The following is a 26088-nucleotide window of genomic DNA, read 5'->3' as shown; positions in this document are numbered from 1 at the left end:
TTTACATAAAAATTAACTTGAATGGATCATGGACTTAAATGTAAAACCCATAAAACTTTTAGAAGAAAAGAAAACAAAGAAAATCTTGGAGACCTAGGACTCAGCAAAGAGTTCTTATATTTGACACCAAAAGCACCATTCATAAAAGGAAAAATTGATAAACTGGACCTCATCAAAATTAAAAATTTTTGCTCTGTGAAATGCCCTGTTAAGAGGATGAAAATATTTACAAGCCACATATTCTATAAAAGACTTGTATCTAGAATACAAAGAACTTCCAAAACACAACATTGAAAATATTAGCAATCTGGCTGGGCATGATGGCTTACGCCCGTAATCCCAGCACTTTTGGAGGCTGAAGCAGGTGGATTGCTTGAGGTCAAGAGTTCGAGACAAGCCTGATCAACATGGTGAAACCCCGTCTCTACTAAAAATACAAAAAGTAGGCCAGCATTACTGGCGGGGCCTGTAATCCCAGCTACTCAGGAGGCTAAGGCACGAGAATCACTTGCACCTGCGAGGCAGAGGTTGCAGTGAGCTGAGATCATGCCACTGTACTCCAGCCTCGACGACAAAGCGAGACTCTGCCTTAAAATAAATAAATAAATACCAGCACTTTGGGAGGCCGAGACGGGCGGATCACGAGGTCAGGAGATCGAGACCATCCTGGCTAACACGGTGAAACCCCGTCTCTACTAAAAATACAAGAAAATTAGCTGGGCGAGGTGGCGGGCGCCTGTAGTCCCAGCTACTCGGGAGGCTGAGGCAGGAGAATGGCGTGAACCCGGGGGGGCGGAGCTTGCAGTGAGCCGAGATCGCGCCACTGCACTCCAGCCTGGGGCACAGAGCAAGACTCCGTCTCAAAAAATAAAAATAAATAATAAAAATAAAAAGTAGAGCAACACTAAATGCTGATGAGGATGAACTGGATCACTCACACATTGCTGGTGGGAACTTAATATAAGATACTCTAGAAAACACTTTGGCAGTTTCTTTTAAAATCAAACATGCACTTACTATAGAACTTAGCAACTGCACTCTTGGGGTTTCATCCCAGAGAAATGAAAATTATGTTCGTGCAAAAACCTACACATATATTTCCATAGCTCCATTCATAATAGCCAAATATTGGAAACAACTCGAATGTCCTTCAACCAATAAATGGTTAAACTGGGGGTACATCCATACCATGCAATACTATTCTGCAATAAAAAGGAACAAACTACTGATACATAATAACTTGGACTGATCTTGAGGGAATTATACTTAGTGAAAAAAGCCAATCTCAAAAGGTTACATACTGGATGATTCCACTTATACAACATTCTTGGAATATCAAAATTATAAAATGGAGAACAGACCAGCAGTTGTCAGTGGTTATGAATGACTAGGGAAAGGAGTATATAACTATAAAACAGTTCTGTATCTTGATTGTGGTGGCGGTTACATGAGGCTACCTTGTAATAAAACTGCAAACAACTATTTATACACATACACACAGACAAGTGCTTATAAACCCAGGAAATCTAAGTAAACTGTGGATTATTCCAATGTCTATTTCCTCATTTTTCATATTGTACTATAGTTATGCAAGTTGTTACTATCGGAGAAGGCTGAAGGGTACACCAGACTTCCCTATACCTGTGGACTTGTAATTATTTCAAAATAAAAATTAAGAGGAGATAGAAGGTAAGTCATTATAGTAATGCCAATTATTTAATGACTAATTGTAAACACAAACTTGGATCTGATGGTAAAAAGATGGCAGCCTCTATGGAAGAAGAAGAATAAGAAATGAAATGGTATGCTGTGCCTGCTCTGTGTAAGTACCAGAAGAGATATGAATATCAGACAGCATTCAAAATATTATCAGTGTGAAAATATTTCAAAATTTCCCAGAATAAGAAAAAGATTAATGCATTATTGTAAGCTGATCAACTCAAAATATAACAAAATACTGCATGAAATTAAGACCTCTGGCCGGGCGCGGTGGCTCACGCCTGTAATCCCAGCACTTTGGGAGGCCGAGGCGGGCGGATCACAAGGTCAGGAGATCGAGACCACGGTGAAACCCCATCTCTACTAAAAAAATACAAAAAATTAGCCGGGCGCGGTTGTGGGCGCCTGTAGTCCCAGCTACTCGGGAGGCTGAGGCAGGAGAATGGCGTGAACCCGGGAGGCGGAGCTTGCAGTGAGCCGAGATCGCGCCACTGCACTCCAGCCTGGGCGACAGAGCGAGACTCTGTCTCAAAAAAAAAAAAAAAAAAAGAAATTAAGACCTCTGGAAAGACACTAACATGTGAGCAATCTTTTCAGTTCTATTAATAAATTCAGAAAATTCTGTTTTTTCTTTTTGGTTCTGTTAATAAATTCAAAGACATCAATCTTTTAGAAACCACATGAATCCCAGAGGTCTATAAACTAACAAGACAGCTCAATGAAGATAGTGTACCTACAGAGAAAAAAGCCATGCAGGAGTAGTGGTACCATCCAAAGTACCTAGAAGAAATTGTGAGAAATAGTATACTAGTCAAAATTTTTATTTTGCAAGATACGTGTTTATGTCCCAAAAGTCTGGTTTTAATGACTATTGTGTCAGAGAAAATGTCCATGTGCCAAAATAAAATTTAAAAAAAAGGTAATTTGTTATAACATCTATAATACTTAACTTTTCTTCTTTTGCCTGTTCTTGTTTTCCTTTGGTATCTGCTGCTGTTTTCTGGAGAGAGGCTCTTGCTGCTCTGCAAGGTCGATTTTCTAAATTGCTAGAGCTTACACCTGGAGCAAGTTCAAACATCCACTGAGCTCGGAACATTTGGAGTTGTGCCTACCGGGAGAACAGCATTTTAGGACTCATCAAGGAAGGGTAGCTCAACTCTGGAACAATGTATCAATATGTCCAATACCTACTTCCATGTATATACTTATTACTCTAAGTCCACTGTCTTCTAAATTATTAAATATCCATTAAATACATGTTATCTTTTAAAATAATTTTCTGCTCAAAACTTAAAGAATCAAGAAATTAGCATAAAATACATGTCAATACAGCAAAAGTCAAATTATATTAAAGAACCGAATTTTAATTAGGATGAAAATATAAGCCATCACTTACAGGCTGAAGTTATAAGCTTCCAATAAATTTTTAATGACTATATCATCTAGTAGATATTAAGAATGCTGCCAAAAATTCTATAGGTAAGCCTTAAGTCTTTCTCTTAATTAACATTCTGTATTTCAAAAAGAAAATATTTTTTCAAATATTTATTATTTAAAAAATTTAAAGGCCAGGCACAGTGGCTCATGCCTATAATCCCAGCACTTTGGGAGGCCAAGGCAGGTGGACCACCTGAGGTCAGGAGTTCAAGAACAGCCTGGCCAACATGGCAAAATCCTGTCTCTACTAAAAATGCAAAAAAAATTAGCCAGGTGTGGTGGCAGACACCTGTAATCCCAGCTACTCAGGAGGCTGAGGCATGAGAATTGCTTGAACTTGGGTAGCAGAGGTTGGCAGTGAGCTGAGATCGCACCACTGAACTCCAGCCTGGGTGATGGAGCGAGACTCCATTTAAAAAAAAAAAAAAAAAATTTAAAGCACATAAAAAGTAAACCCTATAAGGTAGACTCTGGTGTGTTGCCCAAATTCCCTTTTAGAAATAAAGAACTTGTTACCCAAACTGCTGAGAGTTTTATCTGAAAACACTTGAGTTTTTTGGGTACTGCCTCTGCAAAATCACACTGTCCTCTCAATCCCCACCCAATGACTGATCAATGGCTGATAAAGGCTTGGCTCTCTGCAACTCAGGTCAGCCCTGAAAGGGTATTTCATCTTCAGAACTCCCTCGAGGATGGCTAAGCCGTCCATTAAGACTGCACTGCAGCTGGTCTTCTCCCTGCCCATTTGTTTCCCTCTCTCCCTTCCACAGGTGTTGATCCCAAGAGTACTCCTTAATGAACTTCCTGCACAGCAGTCTTCACCTAGTCTGCTTCCTGGGGAACCCAAACTGGGTTACATACTCTGCGCAAAGGCAGCCATTGCATATGTTATTCCTGGCTTCCTCTTTTTTTTTTTTTTTAAAGACGTATCTAGAAGGTTTTAAATTAATTTTTCTCTATTCTGTACACTGCTTTGTTGCTACGCTTTTACCATGTTACACACAGATCTCTGACCTGCAGAATCTTTAGTAGCATTCAATGTCTACTAGACGATCCATTCCAATTATTAACCTTACAAGTGCAGTGAGACACACTTAACTAGTTAGAGCAACTTTTTTTCTCTTTTAATGCATATTTACTTCATCCTTTTAAATGGCTGTAGTGTTTTCACTGTATGGATGTATCACTACTTAATAACAGGTAACGAATATTTAAGTTGTATGTATGATGTTTTTCCAGATAAACAATGTTATACCAAACATCTTTATACTTGCATATTTACTTACTTTCCCCACTATTTCCTTAAAATTAATTTCCTGGAAGTAGAAATGCTGTATCAAGGGAATGCATGTTTTTCATTTTGATACATATTACCAGCCTGCCCTCCAGAAAGCTGTAGCAATTTACATTTTCATGTACACTGCATGAGTGTTCTCACAGCCTGGACAACAACACACATTATTCACCAATCTGATTAAATTATTAATGAGGCTAATTATCGCTTCAAATATTTAATGGCCATTTGTATTATTTTGCCATTAACAGTCCATTCATAGCTTTTTATCCTCTGTTCCTCCAAATATATGAGTGCTCTATGTAATGAGAAGATGAACCCTCTGCCCATATATGGTAAACAGTTTTTCCAGTTGGCTATTTCTCTTAACTTTACTTATGATGCCTTGCCTTTTCTTATACACAGATTTTAAACTTTTAGGTGGTCAAACCCATCAATCTTTTTAAGATTATGGGTTCTGAGTCATATGTAAGCCTTAGTTTGAATACTTTAAACCCATACGTTAAACTACAAGCAGCCATTATTGATACTTCTTTTCACAAAGCCATAACATAGTTTAAGTATTCTACAAACCAATAAGAAAACAGTTAAATTCAATGCAAACAGTAACAACCTACAAATACCCACGATTACGATCAATTTCTGCATACGTATGGGAACAATGGAATAAAAATCAAAGACACAATTGAAGAAACATGCCTGCAGATCTGTTTCAGCAGGACTTTCGTTTTCTTCATCATCTTCTGCTCTGACAGTATCAGAATGACAATCTTCCTCAGCTTCTGCCTGAGGGGAAAAAAACCCAAATAACATCAGAAATATATACACACCAGTTGCCCTCTGCAACCTACATTTCCCATTCAGCCACTTGCTATTTAGTACCATACTGTCAACACTTTGTGGAACCCACTTAGAGTAGCAAGGCTGTAGGGTACACTTGAGACCTGACTATTAATTTCCAAAGGAAAATGAGTCTGAAAAGCATATTCTCTACTCCAAACCACAGCACTCACGTTATCGTGAATCCTAACATTCCCCCTCTTGCTGCCCCTGCCAAATTTAACATCAGTTGCGTCCATCCAAAAATCAATTTAATTACAGTTGTCCCTCAGTATCTACAAGTGATTAGTTCTAGGAGCCCTCAGGACACCAAAATCCCTGGGTGTTCCAGTCCCTCATATGGCATATTTGCATATGACCTATGCACATCTTCTCATATACTTTAAGTCATCTCTAGGTTACTAATAATATCTAATACAATGTAAATGCCATGTAAATAGTTCTTGTAGTATATTGTTTCGTAATTTGTATTATTTTTTATTGTTGTATTCCTTTTTTTTCCCCCAAATATTTTTGATCCACAGTTGAATCCCAGGATGCAGAACCTGCAGGTACAGAGGGCCAACTGTGTTATAAAAAGTAACAATTCAAGTTAATTACTATTCATAAATGATTTATGATTAATCTAATTAGGTAAATGAAGCCAAATCCTTCATTAATATACATAACTACTGATAATCTATAATAAAAATTATTTTCTCTTCTTCTGGCCAGGTGTGGTGGCTCACACCTGTAATCCCAGCACTTTGGGAGGCTGAGGCAGGAGCATCACTTGAGGTCAGGAGTTCAAGGCCAGCCTGGTCAACATAGTGAAAACCCATCTCTACTAAAAATACAAAAAATCAGCAGGGCATGGTGGTGCATGCCTGTGGTCCCAGCTAATTGGAAGGCTGAGAAGGGAGGGTTGCTTCAGCCTGGGAGATGGAGGTTGCAGTGAGCAGAGATACAGCCACTGCGCTCCAGCCTGGATGACAGAGACCCCATCTCAAAAAAAAAAAAAAAAAAAAAAAAAGAACGAAAGAAAGAAAAAAAAGAAATAAAACAGGAACATCTTTGGTATTCTTTTAGTTCTACAAGATTTTAAAAGTTTTTATGAAAAAAATATTTAAAGAGAATTAATCCCTAAGTACTCATGACCCAACTTCAATAATTATCAACGTAATTCCTTATATCAAATACCAAGTCACAGTATTCATATTTCTCAAGATGTCATACATAAAATACATGTATTTCAGTTTGTGAAATCAAGATTCAAATAAAGTCCACATTGTAATTGACTGATATGTCTCAAGTCTTTTATAATCCTCTTTTTTCTTGTAATTTATTTGGGATGAAACTGGGTCGTTTTTCTGTAGAAGTTAGATTTTGCTGAAGTTTCAATAAATACGTTCCTTTGACCTCTTACTCTTATTTTCTGTAAATTGTGGCTGGATCTTGAGAGGCTAGATTAGATTTTGCCAAGATTTTTTTTCTTTTCTTTTGCAAGACTACCTCATAGGTCATGTTGTATTTTCCATCAGGAGGAGAAATGTTCTGGAATGCAGTTGACAAGGTGCTGTGACAGATGTTCTAAGCATAACTGAGTCTAAGGCAAAAAGCCCAAATAATTTTAGTGTCCATAAACTTCTACAAGTACTAAAACAGAAAATACTATAATGTTTCATGCTAATGAAATACAACATTGCTTCTTTGTAGATATCTTCTTCACAGGTAAGTTTAACAATGCCAATCAGATATAACTTGATACTTGAATTTTTTTGATACTGTAGAATAAACAAATTCACTGGGCTCTAGTTTAAAATGTATTGTTAGGTGGCTAAAAATAACAACTTTGTTTCAGAAAATAGTAACATTTAGTTGTCCTATGGAGTTCAGCAAATAGTTTGTTTTCTTGTGACAGTCTCCTAAGGATGGCCTCAAGCCGGCTCCAAAGATCCTTCTGCTCCACCTCTTGAGTAGCTGAGACTAGAGGCTTGTGCAGTCATGCCTGGCTGTAGCAGATAGTTTTTGTTTCATGGATCACTTAAGAAAATACAGTTCAGGCAGGGTATGGTGGCTCATGCCTATAATCCCAACACCTTGGAAGGCTGCAGTGGGAGGATTGGTTGAGCCCAGGAGTTTGAGACAAGCCTGGGCAATATGGCAAGACCCCGTCTCTACAAAAATTACCAGGGCATGGTGGTGCATGTCAGTAGTCTCAGCTAATTGGGAGGCTGAGGTGAGAGGATGATCGCTTGAGCCTGGGAGACGGAGGTTGCAGTGAGCCGAGATTGCACCACTGCTCTCCAACCCGGGAAACAGAGTGAGACCCTGTCTCAAAAAAAAAAAAAAAAAAAAAAAAAGAATATAGTCCATAAGATGATGTCACTTCTTTTATACAGCTAGCATGTTATTAAATGTGTTATATGCAAATAAAACTTCTGTGTATTTTATATGTACTAGGAAAGCTTCTCAGACTTTTAATAGTAAATGCTTTTGTAAAGAAACCCCTTCTATTTTATCTGTCTATAAATTAAATTTTTATATATTGGATTGGCTTCAGTGTAATAAAGCTAGACTGGAATTACTGTGTGTGACTTGGGACTTAATAGAGGTTTCAGTCAGATGACTTTCATTTTATCCTTTTGTTCTCCATAAATGTTTGCTAAATTAAACTAAATCCTACCTTTCAGTGAAAATGGCATGTTGCCTCAGCTCAGTCTGTTAGCTAATAGACTTATTAGCAAATGAAACTTGCTCCACACTTACTGTAAAGAAATGTGGCAATCAGGGAAATGCCCTTAAAGGTTAGCTAGACAATAATAAAACCCATTTAATTTTACTAGTTCCAAAGATGGTAAGTTTTACAATTGCAAATTTTAGTCATATGTTATTTCGGGGCAGGACAGGGTGGGGGGGGCGGTATTTATATTAACACAGGTCTTTAACACAGCTACCAGATATACTTGCACTACATTACAGAACATAAATTAGCCTTGCCTCCTATCTTATCTCTGGCAAGCAGACTCAAAGCAGAGGTGCCTTTCATACTTGAACCAGTTAGTATATGGTAAAATGCTAGGCACACTGTAAAACATATATCTGTGAAGAAATAAATGAGATCAAGAACTCAGATGCATTTCTAGAAAAATGGAAAATTTAAGGATTAATGTATTGTCAAATACATTGCTTTTTAGTCTCTTCAAGTTGGGAGATTTTCCTACGAAGAACACCACCAGCAGGAAAGTATGTAATGAAAGACTGAATGTATAAATCCCACTGAGAAGTGTATTTCTCTCTCTTCTCAAGTAAGAGTCTGCTTTATTATTGTAAACTCTAAGTAGAGGTAATGGGAGGGGACCTGAGTTCTGTGAGGCATCTTTTGAAATTTAGTTTTCTAACTCTTGCCTAGTAGTCATTCTAAACTGACTTCAAGAGCTTCTCCTGCTCTGTCCAGTTGGCTTGCATAAGCTGCTTGCTCTATCTGGAATGCCTTCTTCCTCACTTAGCTATTTCTTCTCACGCTTCAAGATTCAGCTCAGGGTTCATCTTAGAAGCATTTTTCAACCTTTATAATGGCCTCTTTTGTGTTCCCATAACACTTGTGCTTATTATTATGACAACATTTGTACTGAGGTTGGCTGTTTCATTTACTAGAGTTAAGGCATCGAGGACAGGAACACATCTCAGTTACCTCTGTAACCATAAGGCCAAACACATTGCTTGATTTGTAGTAAAGGCCTGTCTAGGCCTCAGCTGTCATGTCTGTGGGACATCAATAAAAAGATATGGTGATCTACTGAGGTCCCTTTTCATATGTGACATTCTCTGATTAAAAGTTTATCATAAATCACCTTGCAGGTTTGGTTATACTGAAGATCTAGTATTGTACCAGAGTCTCACACTATGCCAGGCTGATAATAGGTACTCAAAAATATTGGTTGAATTGACAAAATGTCATGTGGATAATGTGTATCTGAAGGATGAGGAAAGGAAATGGGAGAAGTGTAATACAGACAGCATCTTTCTTCTCCCCTATGTTATAGTGGAACTCTAAACCACTCTTACTTTGATTTTGACAGTATGATCACAAAAACAAACTATTGTATCTGGGATCTGGCTGAGTTGACATTTGGCCAATTCAACTACTACTTGAAATAAGCAGGGCCTCAGTTACCACTTGGAAGTTTTCCTTTTATTTTTCATAATCGAGTTTGACCTAAATATCACCTTCACTTGAGTAGTTCATGTGTATTAGTAGCCCATGTCTTCATCATGTTATCCCCGTTTCACAGGTGGGATTAATAAACCCATAAAGGCTAAGTGCTTAATCCTGGTCAGAGAACTACTTTTGAGAGTTTAGGAGCAGGAGCAATTGACGCCTTTTCTATCCTTCAGATTAATTTAATAAAAATAAATTCAGCCATTCATTTATGCAATAAATATTTGAGTCTACTATAAATTAATTCGTTTGGAATTATTTCATCCCTGATTCTTTAAGCCCCAGTCAGAGATTAGTTTCTCAGATGAACAATTTATTCTAAACCAAAGGAAGGCATAGGGCAGAGAATACGTATTCCAGTAGGGAACAGTCCCATGGAATCTGCGCTGTCAAACTCTGCAACTTAGCTCAGTCTCTCCATTTGCACCGCACCGACGCCGCAGAGACGAACCCTCCAACCCTACTCCGCCAGGACCACCTGCCAACATACTACCCAGGGAACTGACGCCTCGCGGGGTAAATGCGTCCTCCACCCAGGGCTCTTCAAGGTGCCGGCAGGGCCTGTCGGTGGGCCTGGCTTTTCGGCAGGACAATCAACAAGTGTCTCCGCTTACCAGAGCTCCCTTCCGAATTCAGGCGCTGTGACAGCTCACCTCAATCTATGCTCAATGCTTCTGATAAAATCCCTCGAGAGGACCGAGACTGGTTCAACATACTCAGCGAGCCGAGAAGGGACATTTTCCCCGGCTGTCCTGCAAACCCTCCTCCTCACATCGAGCCCGGCGGGGGTTGGGGAGGCTCAGCAGGAAGCAACCCTGGGGAGAAGCCAGGGTTGGCAACCCCCGCCCCCCGACGCACTCCCTGTCAGGCCAGGGCCCTCTAACGGGTGGTGGCCGTGAAGCTCCCACTCCTCCCAGAGTCCCCGCCGACCCCCAGCCCTAGGCCCGGCCCCTCCTGCACACCGCGCTCCCGCCCCGCGGCGTCCACCCTCGAGCCCCCTGGCCAGGTTACCATGCTGGCGGGGCGGCCTGCTGCGCTCGAGGGGCTCTCCGTGCCCCCACTGCACCGCCCCCCGGAGGAGGGGTGCTGGGTGTCTGGGTGTCTACTCCTGCCTGTCTCTGCAGCAGAGCTTAGCAGAGTTCTCGGTCGGAGAAGCGCACCAGGCAGCGGCAATAACTGCGGGCCCGGCGTACGGCAGCCATCTTCGCGGGGCAGGGGGCCAGATCGGGGCGCGCTGGGGTGGCGGCGGCGGCCGGGGACTCGGGGAGTGGAGGGACGCCCGTTGCCAGCCGAAGCAGGGGATTATGCGAACACCGGAGCGTCAGCCCTACTGGAGACCCCGGACGCCGCTGCGGTGCTGCCCCCTCAGCTGCGCTAACCTGCGCCGACGCGCCGAGCATGCGCAGTGTCGGTGCTGCCAGTGTGCGCTGCCCGGCCACCCAGCCCCGCGGGCTGCCTCGTGGTAGGCTAGGGGTCGCGGACCTACTGTAGGCGCGCGCCTGACGCTGGGTGAGGCTGCCCGGGTGCCGAACCTCAAGCTCAACCCGCGTGTTGGGCTAAGTGAACACTTAAGCGAACTTGAACAAGCACTACCTCAAAAATGTTTACAACTCAAATTTAGGGGTGGGCCCCTAAGGCAAGCCGCCCTGAGAAGCATCGAACTGGACGCTTGGGACAGTCGCAACAAAGTCCTCAGAGCCTCTGGCTAGAGTCCCGCGCCAGGAATGCGGGAAAACAAACTTCTCAACAGTCACAGTTGTTATAACGACTAAAGTTTTTGAGAGCACAGACAGACTGGAGGTTGAGGAAAAGACGCTCTTTGGTGCCCAGCAGGAGGAAAGAGCCAACGCAAGGCACGTCTCACTACAGATCCCATAATGCAGTGAGAGAAGGGCTTGCGACTCCATGGCCCTGAAACCCAAGTGCCGTGGAGACGGCGCCCGCGAGGCACTCTGGGATTTGTAGTCGGCCTCTCAGGTTTGAGCACCGGAACTTACACTTGGTCCTCCGCCCCACCTCTTAAAGCCCAAACTACCTTATTTCTTCTCAAGTGAATGTACTTGTTTATCAGGTGATACTTTGTTTTTACACAATTTAAATTTTTTAACTACGGGTTTGCCTGTGAAAACTGACAGTCTTCATATTACCTTCATTTAGCAAACATATACTGAGTTTTTAAAGTTTTTACTGGTGCCAGGAACTAATAGGCTTCCAAACATTCAACGAGTTTACAGAGTTTAAATTTCTAATCCATTCTATTCTGGAGAGATTAAAAATGCGGTACATCGGCTGGGCGCGGAGGCTCACGCCTGTAATCCCCGTACTTTGGGAGGCCGAGGCGGGTAGATCACGAGATCAAGAGTTCGAGATCAGCCTCACCAACATGGTGAAACCCCCGTCTCTACTAAAAATACAAAACTTAGCCGGTCGTGGTGGCACGCGCCTGTAATCCCAGTTACTCAGGAGGCTGAGGCAGGAGAATCGCTTGAACCCGGGAGGCGGAGGTGGCAGTGTTCGCGCCACTGCACTACAGCGTGGGCGACAGAGTGAGACTCCGTCTAAAAAAAAAAATTGTAGTACATCTTTGGCACAGAAATGGAGGTGAAAGTGCTGGGGAAGAGGGGAGAGAGAGAGAGAGAGTGAAGGGGAGAACGAGCTACAATAAGGTAGTCCAAATGCCATGTTTTGTTTTGTTTGGAACGGAGTGTCGCTGTCGCCCAGGCTGGATTGCAGTGGCGCCATCTCGGCTCACTGTAACCTCCGCCTCCCGGGTTCAAGGGATTCTCTTGCTTCAGCCTCCTTAGTAACTGGGATTACAGCGCACGCCACCAAGCCCAGCTAATTTTTGTATTTTTAGTAGAGACGGGGTTTCACCATGTTGGTGAGGCTGGTCTCGAACTCCTGGTCTCGTGATCCACCAGCCTCGGCCTCCCAAAGTGCTGGGATTACAGGCGTGAGCCACCGCGCCCGGCCTGCCATGTTTTAATATTGGAATCCACCCTTCGGATACGTGTGTTTTTATTTGCACGGTAAGTCAGGTACCTATAAAAGATGCCTTAGTGTTTAAAAGAAGCCAAAAATTTAAGTTTTTAGTTTTAAAGGAGACTCTAGGGCTTAAATCTTTTTAGGGATAAATTTCCTCCCAAAGAACTCCTTAAATTTAGACTTTGAAATTTAAATTGGGGGGAAAGGTTAAATCTAAAGATTTACAATAGAATAAAATGATAAATGTGATTCTTTTACAAACTGAGAATGAAGTATTGAAATAGTTTCAGAACAAATCTGTTTCATTTAAAATGTCGAGTGCTAGTTTAAAATAGCCTGGTCAATTACACAGATGGTTTCTTTTATTCTAGCAAGTAGTTAAAGCTTAATAAAATAATATTTGTAAAGATAAATTGAGCATTAAAACACTATTATGCTTCATAGCTACTAATTTTCTATTTTCAGTCAATTCCACAGTATACACTAGACCTCATTACAAGGTTATATTCTCATATTATATTTACAGGATTATAATTTCCTGAGGCCAAAACTACTGATCTAAGCTACTTACTAGCCTAGCGGACTCTTGCTAAAAGGTAGACCTCTGTTTGCCAGGTAGACCTGCTTGGACAATTTGACTAAAACTGATCATTTTACTTTAGAAATTGCTTTTCATGGCCGTAGTATATGACTTGTTAGATTCCTTGTCATGTCTCTCTATCTTTTCACTGATAATGATTTTCAGTTTTCATTTGCCATATGGGCTGGCTGTTAAATAGGTAAGCACAAAGGTAGATATCAATGTTATACATACGTCAAGTGACCAGATGACCTTTTTCCATTTGGGAGAGGAAATCTAAAGAAGCTTGACTATCTTGTATCTTGCATGCTTCTTCCACAAGATCAAGAGGAGAGAGGGATTCAGGCCTTGGTATAGATTTTTTCAGTAAAAAACAATCTTCAGTCTGTAGAATTAAAAAATAAAAATAGTGAGAAAAAACTGATATGATGATCAGCTGGGAATTGTAAACTCAGAGAACAGTCCACGAAGTGTTAAAGAGTTACTGCTTTATTGGTTAAATTTGTGTTGCTTATGGCAGTGTGACCCAGCAACATTAGCACCAGAATCTGAGAGTGCAGCCCAGATACTTGTTTTAACAAGTCCTCCAGGTGGTTCTGATGCTTCCCGCTAATGTTGAACAACTGTTGGCTTGGAACAATTATGTAAATTTAAAAATCAGGGACCTGGAAGCAACTTCTTTATTCAAAGCCCTGTAGCCTCATAAAGATGATTTTAGGTAATGTCTACCATATCACTTATGACATAAATGAATTTGTTATAAAATTACATGTTGTGTAGAGGATATCTGACTAGAGTCAGTTTCCCATCTGGATAAGAGTCTAGTCTTTACAACTCCTTGCTAACAACGTAAAACTGTTAAGCGTTCAAAGGAATGCTAACAATCAATTGGGTTTTCATTTTATTTTTCTATAAAGGTAACATGAAATGTGCTGTTTAACCACTTTGAATCCAATTCAGTGGCAATGATTACTTAATTAGGTGGCATTAATGTCGTGCCACCTCAGCTACGTTTTTTCAAATAAGAAAAATGTTTTCACAACGATTACCTTTCATTAAATGTGCTCAGAACGTCCATCGACAGCCTCCATATTTCTAAGTCTTGATGGTTGATCGAGCCGATCTGCAACGAGGCGTTCGTTTGGAGTCGGAGATGGCCTTGTGGTCAGCAGGCGTTAGGGGTCCCTGGGCTCTGTGCCACCCTTGGCCCACAGCTGCGCCGCGCGGCTCGGCCGGGCGAGCCGGGGCGAACGGGACGCGGTGCAGGGACGCGCAGGGCCAGCGAGGGGAGCTGCAGGGTAACTTTTCCCAGGGAAAGCAGCCGGTCGTCCCCAGTAGAAGCCACCCAGCCTTTTGTTTGTTTTCCTGCCGGAGGCTGGAAAACGGCCGGGTTCCTGCTGCACTACCATGCGCCGTGCGGCCCGTGCGACTCGGCGGACCTCGCGGGCGTCCCTGCACGCAGCCCTCGGCCGGTCTTAGCAGGGATTGTCCCCATTTCCAGCTCCGGAGCTGGCGGCTGTGCCCCGCTCGTCGAGGAGCTGCGCTCACCGCAGGGGCGGGCCCCCGCCTGAGTTCGCGGCGCCAGTAAGTGGGGCTCCGGGATTTGGGGGCTTATGCCGGGCGACCTGTCACTTTAGTGGCTGCTGGGCTGGGGCGGCGGGGAGACCCCTGGCCGGTGGCCCCGTGACGGATCGGAGGCGCAGGAGGAGGCTAATAGGTTATAGTTTCTTTCCGCGATCATATGGGTCTCTCCTTCCTGGTATGAAAACTCGGAGCCTAGAGGATTTTGATGGGTGTTTATCTTTTAGTCTTAAAGAGAGGGAAGACCCTAGCCCATCTGAAGCCTCGTTGCGGGGCACGTTGAGGACTTGCTCTTGGAATTTCCCTGACTAGGCCCTTGGCTGTCCCACAAGGGGTCTGAGCAAAAATCCTCGCGTACTTATTTTGCAACCATTTTTTTTGCTGGATTTCTTTCTGCTCTGATTTCTTTCTTATTAATCTGAGTAGCTGTTATGAGAAGGATATTGAAGGATTTTTCAGAACAACTGATTCTTTTGTAATGTTAACCTTTTAAAGTTTGACTTTGACACTAACATTAAGGACTTATATGTAAGGTAGCTAATGCATCATTCTGCAGAGAAGAGTATTCCTTTCCACTTATAACTAAATAAGACCTGCTTTTGCTGGAGCTGGGCTAGGCTGAGGGATTTCCATACTGAATTTTACAAGCGGGACTGGATTTCTCTAAGGTATTGGCGCTTGTGGTTTTTTTTTTTTTTTTTTTTTTTTAAACCGGGAGAACTCTTTGTAGTAACAGAAGTTTGATAGTTACAGTTTTCATTTCTCACATTTCCCAGTGAGTGGGGTTTCAGGGTGTGCTTCAATAGTGAATGGCACCATTGCCGAATATAAAGTTTAAATGAGCTTTAAATTTCTGTAGTCAACATATAAATTATTAAGAAGAATTTGTGTCTCAATCATATGCTGAACTGTGCTGGGAGTTAATATATGCATAAATATGCACATTTAAAATAGTTTCTGAACAATGCGCTACAATTTGGTAAAGACTCTTTAAGGCTTTCCTATCTACTTGAGATCAGGACTTGTAAAACACTAGGAAGTAAGTATAGAAAGGAAAGCAGTCCTGGGATCCTTTATTTAAAATGACATCCGGTACCATTCCCCATTCTCTGAGTGACCCTGCCCACTTTTTATTTCTCCCTTTCCACTTTGCCTTGTCCCCTTCTCCAAAGTCAAAACTGGCGGCCAGGCAGCGGCGAGGCCGCCACATTTCCTAATGAAACCAATCTAGATTCAGATGGTGGAGGGGGTTGCTGGAGGGTTGATGGAGCCTGTCTGATTAGGCAGACCTCTGCTGTCCTTGCCAAGGGAACTCAGCATTTAATCACAAAAAAAAAGGTCTTTTCACTGAAGTTTCTTCTCCACAGACTAAGTGTAAATGAACTACTAGGATGTCAAACAAGCCATTTAGGAGTTTTATTTATTGACTGTTCAATATCATCAGAGCCCTTTTTATACTTTATTGTTTGTTACTCTCATTGCTTTTTGAGATTCCTAGTACAGTGGAAATTACGTTAATCTTGAAACGTTGGAATTATCTTTAACCATGTTTTCCTTCGTTTCCTTCATCCTCTGTATCAATGAGTCATCAAGACCTTTGAAATATGTTTTATATAGATCCCTCCTTCTATATTCTAATCTAGTCCTCACTCTTCCTCTCCTGCAGTACTGCAACAGCCTCCCAAGCCTGACTCTTAGTAAGCTCTCATTAAATGTTTGCTGAATAAATGAATGAGAAGCTTCCCTCTGGTCTTTTCAGTGTTCTCTTGCCTGTCTAATCTTTAAAATGACCACTTCATCATGTCTATTCTGGATGTGCAACCTTCAGTTTCTCTCCATTATGTACTATCTCAAGTCTAAAATATTATGCCTGACTTCTCAAGGCCTATCGTAATCAGCCTCACCCTTCCTGTCTAAAATTCTCTTTTCAGTTCAGCATGCATCTTTGCACTCTAAGCAGTCTGGTTTTCTTGCTGTCCTGCTAGTGGTGCCAGGCTCCTTCCCACCGCAGTGCCACTGCTCATAGTGCTTTCCCTAGAAACCCCCTCCCTTCTCTTCACTCTCCTGTGTGACTCCTACCTGTCTACTTCTCTTACAATATTTTCTCTTTCTGTTTCTCAGGATACTTGCTTGTTAGCCCTTCATTATACTGGCTGTATTGATCTCTGATTGGTTTAGGTTAGTTTAAGCCTCTTTAGGGCCGGAGCCATATTTTATGCATGGTAATGTGGTATCATGGGCTTTGAAGTACGGCAGAATTGGGACAAGGGCCTGACTCCACTTATTAGTTGTGTGGCCTTCTGTAAATCTCCTAGTATTAATCTCACATGCAAAATAGGGAAAATGCTTCCCCGCAGTTTCACCCCTGAGTTGTGGTGTGAAGATGGTCTATAGTGCCTACCCATAACTAGCATATACCTGATAAAGATCTGCTTGTCCCTTGACAGTAACTTAACAGAGTCCAATTCCTGAACACTCAGCCTGGAGGCCTAGAGAACCAGGGTAACCATGCAGTGAATCCTTAGTAAGTATTATCCTGCCCTTACTTAAAATGGCTTGAGCTTAGGTTATTCCTGGCTGCAGCTCTGCTTCTGGGATCTGTTGCTGTTTTTCCATCTGAACCTTGCCAGGAACACTACTGCTTAAATTTTTTTTTTTTTTTTTTTTTTGTACTGCTGCTCTTGCAGCAGTCTCCTCGGTTTCATTTTGTGGGACCTTGCAGAGCTGGAGTGGTCCCTAACCCGTCTATTGATGTTTGCCCTGATAAAATGCGTTTTTCTGCTTGTGGGATCTGTGTGAGTGTGTATATTTGCCTGGTGGTTCCTTGGGAGAATTCTGGGTCTAATGACCCCTCTGTATGTTGATCTGAAAGCCTGTGAATAGTATCTCACTTAACTGTTGAGTCTTTCACCTGTGGTCTTTGATAACTGTCACTTTCTGAGAAGGGCCTATGTTTAGAGTATTAGAAATCTCCTATCTGTGGACCTCAGTGTTTATGGCTGACGTGGTTGACAGGGAGAATGTGCAAACAGAGGTGTGTGCCAGATGACTTATACACATGTTTTGGGATTATAGTATAATTGTATCTTAGTTTGTGGTTGTGCTTACCTTTGAAATACAGTTTTAACTTCCTCATAAAAACACATGTGTTCTAGAAAATTACCTAGTAAAAAGAATTTAGTGAAACAGATCATTTTCTGGGGTGAATTGCATTAAAATGCTAAGGAAATGTTGTGGCAGTAAGAGAAATGTTGTGGCAGAAAGAAAATCAGAGATGCCTTTGATTGCAACCAAAGAAGTAAAAGCAGCAGTTCAGGTCTATGTCAAGATGGTACCAAGGTTGATGTGGGCATCCTCATTCAATCTGTCTGCTCCTAGTGAAGTGCTGTCCAATATTAGGAAAAACTACTACTCAACAGGTTTTAGGGAAACGCTCAACCCAAACAGTAGGCTTCTATTCCTGATTTTCTTCCAAGGAAACAACTATCCTTGCACATTAAGTACCTGACTCACTGTGCTTTGAAAGTCTTCCTGGGTAGGAAGAGTGTCTTGTCGTGGCACTCACTTGAGCAGGCTGAAATCAAATCCAGCATATATTGACATGTGAAGTCATCTTTGAGTCTGAGGATAGCACATCTTCAAAGATCTGCTCCCCCTTTTTTTTAAAACTATGTGGGCTCAGAATTAGCAAAATATTCATATGCTTTTTACTAAGGGGAACGTGGGGAACATTTGATACATCTTTAGTTGGCTAGAAAACGTATTATATTCACACATTTAAAAAATATGCTACTTGGGGCGGGGCGAGGTGGCTCATGCCTGTAATCCCAGCACGTTGGGAGGCTGAGGTGGGCAGATCACAAGGTCAGGAGATCAAGACCATCCTGGCTAACACTGTGAAACCCTGTCTCTACTAAAAATACAAAAAATTAGCCAGGTGTGGTGACGGGCGCCTGTAGTCCCAGCTACTCGGGAGGCAGAGGCAGGAGAATGGCGTGAACCTGGGAGGCGGAGCTTGCAGTGAGCCAAGATCGTGCCCCTGCACTCCAGTCTGGGCGACAGAGCGAGACTCCGTCTCAAATTAAAAAAAAAAAGGAAAAAAAAAAGCTACTCAGAAGATAACAAGGATTCTGTTCTTCTTAGTTGGGTCTCTGGATCTCATCTGTAAAGTGAGGATGTTGAATAATCATTAAGGTCCTTTACAGAAAAAAAATTATAACTCTATTGTCTGAAGTTTCTTCAACATTAGGCTTTGAACATAGGTCCTAATGAATTTAGCATTCAAATCTATATTAATTAGCATTCAGTTATATTTTATCTTTAAATAAGCTAATCATGGCTGTATAAAAAATAATGCCTCCGAACCAAATGATAAAGTATTGTAGTGTGATGTCCAACTGTATTTGACAATATCATGAAAGTAACTATCTGTGTGAACTTGTAGTTCCTAGCAAATGATTGTCATCCTCACTCACTTTTTTTGAAATGAAAGGGCCAAAATGGTGCCTGACTTTTCATTTGGTGCTTTTCCCACCATGTCAAGAACCCTTAGTAGCCACTTGATAAATGTACAACAATGGCCCAGAGCTTATGAGAACCACACATTTTTTTTAGGAGAGATCAGTGTGAGTTATTTTTTTACCTTTCTATAGGTGAAGCATGACCTGTGATAAAGTATTGATAACATGTAACTGCCCTTGTGACTACCATAAAAGATGATGCCTGAGAACCAGAAAGGTAAAGTACTGCTGTGTAATGCCCAGCTACATGTTTGGCAATATCATGAAAGTTACTAGCTGCTTGAACTTGTGGTTCCCCGAAGATAGTTATTAATGGTTTTGCTCTCTTGGACATTGCCTTTGCTTTAAAGGAGAATTTACTAGAGAATGATTTAACTAAGACAAAGGTGAGGGAGAAAAATGTAAGATATACATGCCTTCATGTTATCTTAGCTGTTGAAAAGCAAATTTTTTCCTAAATAAGTGTAAAAGTTTTTAGAAGGAGTCATAATTTTGGTACCGTAGTCCCAATACAGTTGTCCAGTTTGCAAAGAAGTGGGGCGTGACAGGATGGCAGTGAGGGTGGACATGGTAGTACAGAAAAATCACCTATGGTCAGGATTGCCTTTTGAAGCTCCATAAGTTGTTCATTCATTAGTTAATTCATTCAACCTGTCTTTATTGTGAGTCCGTACTTGTGCCAACTATGCCAATTCTCTGGGAACTGAGTACTAGGAATACAGTTGTGAACACAGCAGTGTGTCTGCCCTCACAGAGCTTATATTCTAAGGTTAAACACAGCTTGTATGTAGCCCTGTAACCTACGGGTAAATGAGGGTTCTATGGAGAGTACTAAAGTGCTTCTGCTTATTTGGGAGGTTTCCTCATTTTCAGGGCTTGACAAACTATGGCTTGTGTGCCAATCCTTCCTGCTGCCTGTTTTTGTAAATAAATTTGTACTGGAACACAGCCATGCCCATGTATTTACATATTGTCTTTGACTGCTTTCATGCTACAATGGCAGAGTGAAGTTGTGACGGAGATGGAGAGCCTGCAAAGCCTAACCTGTTTACTGACCCTTCACAGAAAAAGTGTGCTGATCCCTGCCCTATTTTATTTTTACATTTAGCCTTTACTTCCTTTACGTTAATTCATTTTGATTTTTTTTATACATGCTAGGAAAGCATCTTACCCTGAGATCAGCTCCTCTGTCAAATGTGTTGTAATATGTATATAGATACTGATAATATGTGGCTGACCTTGTAACTACCATAAAAGATAATGCTTTAGAACCAGAAAGGTAAAGTATTATTGTGTAATGTCCAGCTACTTATTTGCCAATATCATGAAAGTTATTATCTACATGAACTTGTATGTGATATGCCCTTAGTCACTCCCCTATCTTCACTATCCCTTATCTTGCCCACCCCTGAAACACAGGCAAGCAGGACTGTTGCCACCCTCGGCAGTTTTCATTAAGCTGGGGACTCTCATTCTAGCTCATCTACAGTTTCACACATGGCAGGGTAAAGGTTTGTTTTTCTGGCTGTTTTATTTTTTATTTTTTTAACATTTCACCTTTACATCAGTTCTTTACAGTCCACTAAAGCCAACTGTGTGTCCTAGTTTAAAAATCATCTGCAAGCGATTGAAGAATTTTTTTAAGGTTCAAGGCATGAGCACCTTTGATATTGTAAGAGAAGTGACAGGGAGTTGTGGAAGCTTCTCGTGGGATTAAGGACCTAGTGCAGGATGAGTTCTTTTTTCAGAAGCTGGGATTGAAAGAGGAGAGGGATGGTAAAGGTATGAAGCAGTTTCTGGGGCACAGAAGAGGACACATCACGTAACGGATTATCTTCTCTTGTTAGCATCCAGTTGATGCAATAGCTGAATGCATCTTTAATTCACTCCTCTGTCAGGGTAAAGACAAAGCAAGATCCATGTAAAGAAGGTCCCTTTGGCTTTGTAGCTACTATTCCTTATGCAGAAAAAAAGCAGTAGTCCAAGAGGCAAAATGCTTTAAAGTTTTGCTTGCTACAATGTACAGAGGCAGAAGAATTAGGTCCAGGAGAAAAATGAAAACCCAGATGTACTATTTCTAGTACCTTTTTAAAAGAGATTAACAGTGTTCACTGACTTTTGTAAAGTTAGGACACATTCAAACCTAGAATACAAAGTGTAATTATAAACCTGTAAAGGTAAAATGGAACCCAGAAGTACCATGAGAAGGGTCATCTAATGATTTCGCATATAATCCACTTTTCCCAGGAGGATAAATGAAAGTAACAGAATCTTTTCCATGTAAGATAATTAATGCAAAGGGAGACAAGCTTCTTCTAAGGAACTGAATGGTGTCAATGGGCCTGGTAAACCACAACTCCCAGAGAACGCCAAGTTTGTTGTAATTTTTTGTCTTCTGTCTTAGAAAATGTGTAATGATGGCATTAATTCATTGATTAAGATTTCAAAATAAAGAATGAACTACAATTTTCCCTGCCCCTCGCCTCCGTTTTTTAGGCTGTGAATGAGCAAGGCACCTGATGTGAGCTGCTGGCCATAAGCAGATGTTCTTTGCCTGCACCGAGGATTGAAGCTGAGGGGAGGGAATTGGGGCAAATCACAGGAAGGTTTTTCCCAATGTCACCTAGCCAGGAACATCCTAACATTGACTTCAGAGGTTTGCTGGAACTCTTTGAAAGAGAGATAAAGCTGTCTTTCTTTGTTAGTTGGGTACAGCCTTACCCAAAGGCCAGAGGCCTGATCTGACTGCATGGAGGGGCCTTTCTGTGACTCTCTGAGACTCAGTCGTCCGGGCATTGTTGTGGGAGGGCCCAGGCTGCCTCCCTGCCCCAGCTATTCTATGGTATTCACTGTTCTTCCACTTCAGAACTTCTAAACTTTTAGTTGGACCCAACAGTTTATCTTTATTTTGCGTATGACAAAATAGAAGCACTGAGAATTTTGAGGTACTTAGCCAAGGTGGTACAGAAAATAAATAGCAAAGACTAAAACTCAGATTTGGGCCCTTCAAACAATCTTTGAGGACTTGCTACTGCCAGTGGAGTGAGAACACGAAGATAAAGGAATCTTGGAGAGTGTCGAGGATGAAGCAGAGGGTGCACCTGCAGGTCACTGCCACGGGGAAGGGGCCGGCAGTGAGGTGAGGACAAGGCACTATGGCATCAAGGGAGAGGGGCCATTCTCTGGGTCTATATGTGTGGGTTGGGGCAGGAGGCTTAGAAGATGTGATGTGTGATCTCGGAAGGAAGGAATTGATGTTTAATGTTCACTGGGGCCTGGCTGAGGCACTGGGGTGCTTGTGCGTCTCTTGAAAGAAAGGTGTATAGCATACGGGATCCTTCAGTGGTACTGTCTTCTCCACTAACCTTTGTTCATGTGATGCAAAAAGCAGAAATATTTATCCGTTTTTTTCTTAGACAAATACTAGCTCGATTCCTGATACAGAGTCACAGAATCATGCAGCTTTAGAGGAAGAAACCACCTTAGAGCAAGTCCAATGCCCTGATTCCACCGAAAGTAAACCCAAGGACCAAGAGATGCCCCGAGGCACAGCAGGTCAGTGCTGAGTGGAAACTGGGACCAGTCCCTCACTTTGCCTCCACCGTGGGCCTGTTGGTGCTGCTGATGGCTCCAGTGGATTCGCTGATGTTTAATTGCGGAATGAAGCCAACAAGAGCATAGCCATATCACTGGTTTCCATATTTGGGCTTTGAGATACAAAGTACTACTTTTGTTCCTCTCATTTTCAGATCCTCCAAAGATTTCATGATCTTTTGAAACCTTTTCCTTAAGTTTGGTACAGTCAGCCTGGGTTCCTGTCTCATTTCTGCCATATTAGTCGTATAACCTAGACATGTAACTTGTGTCTCAGTTTCCTTCTCTGTAAAATAGGGATAATAGTAATAGTACCTACCTGGTAGAGTTACGAGGGTTAAATATACTAATAATATATGCATAAGCACTTATAATAGTACTGTGTACATACTACTAAAATTACTATGTTTTGGGCATATTTCATATATTAGGGTGCTAAGTGTAGATTCGTTATAGTTAATGATTTATCCAAGTGAATTCTTAGAGTCAAAGTAGAATTTAGAAATACTGCAAGTTAGAAATACATGCTAATTCTCAAGGTAATGGACAGGCTGCTACATTCCATTCATTTCTCAAGCAGTGTTAACTGTCTGTACCAGAAGCTGAATTTAAATGCTGTCAGGGCAGAGGAGGAAAATAAAAGACTCAAGGAAGCTGGGTGTGTGCTTGTCAAACAGTAAGAAATTGCTCTTCTCTTCTCAAAAAGAACAATTTTTGTTCCCTTCCAATTTTTCTTTAAGCATAAGGTTTTTTTTTGTTCTTCAGGCTTTTACTTTGTCACTTTTGATATAGGCATAGGAACAGAGAAATATTTTTCATCCAGTAAAACAAGTGGCTACGAAGGGACACACAAAAAAGGACAGCTTTAAAAAAAAAAATGGCAAGTGACAACAAGGAAAAAATGGGGACTGTGGTGAGCTGCAGAGCACACACCCAGCCTGAAGAGGTGGGGACATTTCTTCCATTTCTTATTACCATGAAGGGCTAAGGACCCCAGGTGGCTCCAAATCGGGATTTATATAGGACATTCCATTTTTTCTTTTGAGACGGAGTCTCACTCTGTCCCAGGCTGGAGTGCAGTGGCGTGATCTTGGCTCACTGCAACCTCTGCCTCCCTGGTTCAAGCAATTCTCCTGCCTCAGCCTTGCGAGTAGCTAGGATTACAGGTGCACACCACCATGCTCGGCTAATTTTTGTGTTTTTAGTAGAGACAGGGTTTCACCATTTTGGCCAGGCTGGTCTCGAACTCCTGACCTAGTGATCTGCCACCCTTGGCCTCCCAGAGTGTTGGGATTACAGGTGTGAGCCACTGCGCCAGGCCGAAATTCCTTATTTTTAAATCTGGGATTCAGCCCCCCGAGTGCCAGTGTGCCATCTCTGGTCCACACAGCATGGAATCTCCATATGCTAATGTCGTATACTTAGAGATTTCACGCTAGAATTGTCAAGTCTTGTTCACTGTGCAAAGTTAAAGAGTAGTACACTTCGATAAAGAAAATGTGGTACATACACACCATGGAATACTTCGCTGCCATAAAAAGATATGAGATCATGTCCTCTGCAGGGACATGGATGAAGCTGGAAGCCATCATCCTCAGCAAACTAACACAGGAACAGAAAGCCAAACACCGCATGTTCTCACTTGTAAGCAGGAGCTGAACAATGAGAATACATGGACACAGGTAGGGGAACAGCACACACCAGGGCCTGTTGTGGGGTAGGGGAGCAAGGGGAGGGAACTTAGAGGACGGGTTAATAGGTGCAGCAAACCTCCATGGCACACGTATAGCTATGTAACAAACCTGCACATTCTGCACATGAATTCTGGAACTTAAAGTAAAATCAAAGAGATGAGTACATTCTATATTTTAAAATGGAATGTCCTTGTTCACTGGGTAAGTAAGCACAGATTTCTGATTTCATTTCTCAAACACCCAGCTTTGAATGAATGAAAATCGCTGCTGTGCAATTTAGATGACTGTGTAAAAGTCTTTGGGATGTTTTGCTGGGGAGCGATAGGCTAAATAATAACCTGTAAATATACCAGGTTCTAATCCTTGGAACCTGTGAGTGTTACTTTATATGACACAATGGACTTTGCAGATGTGATTGAATCAAAGAATCGGAAATGGAGAGATTATCCTGCAGTATCTTGGTGGCCTTAAATGAAAAACACAAGTCCTTATAAGCGAGAGACAGAGGAAGATTTAAAAACAGAAGACAAGAAAATGTGATCATAGAGGCAGAGATTGGAGTGATGTGGTCACAAGCCAAGGAGTGCTTGCAACCACCAGAAGCTGGAAGAGACAAAGAATGGATTCCCTCTAGAGCCTCTGAAGGAAGTGCCAGCACCTTTACTTCAATGCAGGAATGTTAGTTTCGGACTTCGGACCTCTAGAAACCTGAGAGAATAAGTTTCTGCTCTTTTCAGCCACCAACTTTGTGAACATTTGTTGGAGCAGCTGTGGGAAATTAATATAACTGACAAGGAAAACTTTGTATAGTTTAAAAAAATTAATTTTTGTTATCTATACCTGGATCGGAATATGGATAAGTGACATGTCCTTAACAAGAAAAATTAGCTGTAGTTTAGAAATTGGTGGCCCAGAGCCTTCCTTGAGATTCCTAGCCAGTGATCCACAAAGTGACTCCTTCCTTGTGCACCAGTAGCACTCTCATCTCCACTCCACGTAGGAACTTAACCCAGTGTCCATGTCTCCTGGTCATTTGTGTATTTCCCACCTCTCCAACTGCATGAGAAGTCCCCAGAGGCCAGATCTGCCACCCACAGCTCTGTGGATCTTCTATCTCAATACTGAACATAGGGCCTTATACTTAATTTTTCACTTGAGTGATGCTTTGTTGATACTTTAGTGTCTTGAGCATATTTCACATATTGCTGTATATCAAAAACGTTTATTTATATGCTTTTTTAAATTAAAAAAAACCTTTTTTTTGGGGGGGACGGTCTTGCTCTGTTGCCCAGGCTGGAGTACAGTGGTGTGACCTAGGCCCACTGCAACCACCACCTCCCAGGCTCCAGCAATCCTCCCACCTCAGCCCCATAAGTAGCTAGGACTAAGGAATGCACCATCACGCCCAACTAATTTTTGTATTTTGTAGAGATGGGGTTTTGCCATGTTGCCCAGGCTGGTCTTGAACTCCTGGATAAGCAGTATGCTCACCTGGGCCTCCCAAAGTGCTAGGATTACAGGTGTGAGCTACCACACCCAGCCTATATAATTTTATAAAATAAATATCACATATTTACATATATATTTATATATAATATACTTATATGAATATTATATTTATATGTATGTGAATATGTGTATAG

At 41.8% G+C, this 26088-nt stretch overlaps 2 protein-coding genes across 4 annotated transcripts in view; one reads left to right on the top strand and one right to left on the bottom strand.

The window, feature by feature from the left end:
• The window catches only part of FBXO9 (F-box protein 9), a 34072-nt gene extending 23181 nt beyond the window's left edge, over nt 1–10891 (bottom strand). Inside the window, exons 1-3 of one of the 2 annotated variants that reach the window (XM_025383352.1) lie at nt 10503–10891; nt 5150–5236; nt 2654–2827 (exon numbers count right to left, since the gene is read on the bottom strand). In XM_025383352.1, the coding sequence (XP_025239137.1) occupies nt 2654–2827; nt 5150–5236; nt 10503–10505 (264 nt within the window). In that variant the 5' untranslated portion in view covers nt 10506–10891. Of the gene's footprint in view, nt 1–2653; nt 2828–5149; nt 5443–10502 lie in introns of those variants that run through there. The other variant, XM_025383351.1, reaches the window with a different exon arrangement.
• A 3516-nt stretch (nt 10892–14407) lies between these two features.
• ICK (intestinal cell kinase) overlaps nt 14408–26088 on the top strand; it is a 60871-nt gene continuing 49190 nt past the window's right edge. The window contains exons 1-2 of one of the 2 annotated variants that reach the window (XM_025383919.1): nt 14439–14640; nt 15194–15305. The gene's annotated coding sequence lies outside the window, so the exon portion shown is untranslated. Of the gene's footprint in view, nt 14641–15193; nt 15306–26088 lie in introns of both variants that reach the window. The other variant, XM_025383918.1, reaches the window with a different exon arrangement.

The sequence above is a fragment of the Theropithecus gelada genome, chromosome 4, assembly GCF_003255815.1.
Source record: "Theropithecus gelada isolate Dixy chromosome 4, Tgel_1.0, whole genome shotgun sequence".
In the NCBI taxonomy this organism is placed as follows: domain Eukaryota; kingdom Metazoa; phylum Chordata; class Mammalia; order Primates; family Cercopithecidae; genus Theropithecus; species Theropithecus gelada.
This window is presented reverse-complemented; position numbering and strand designations above follow the sequence as displayed.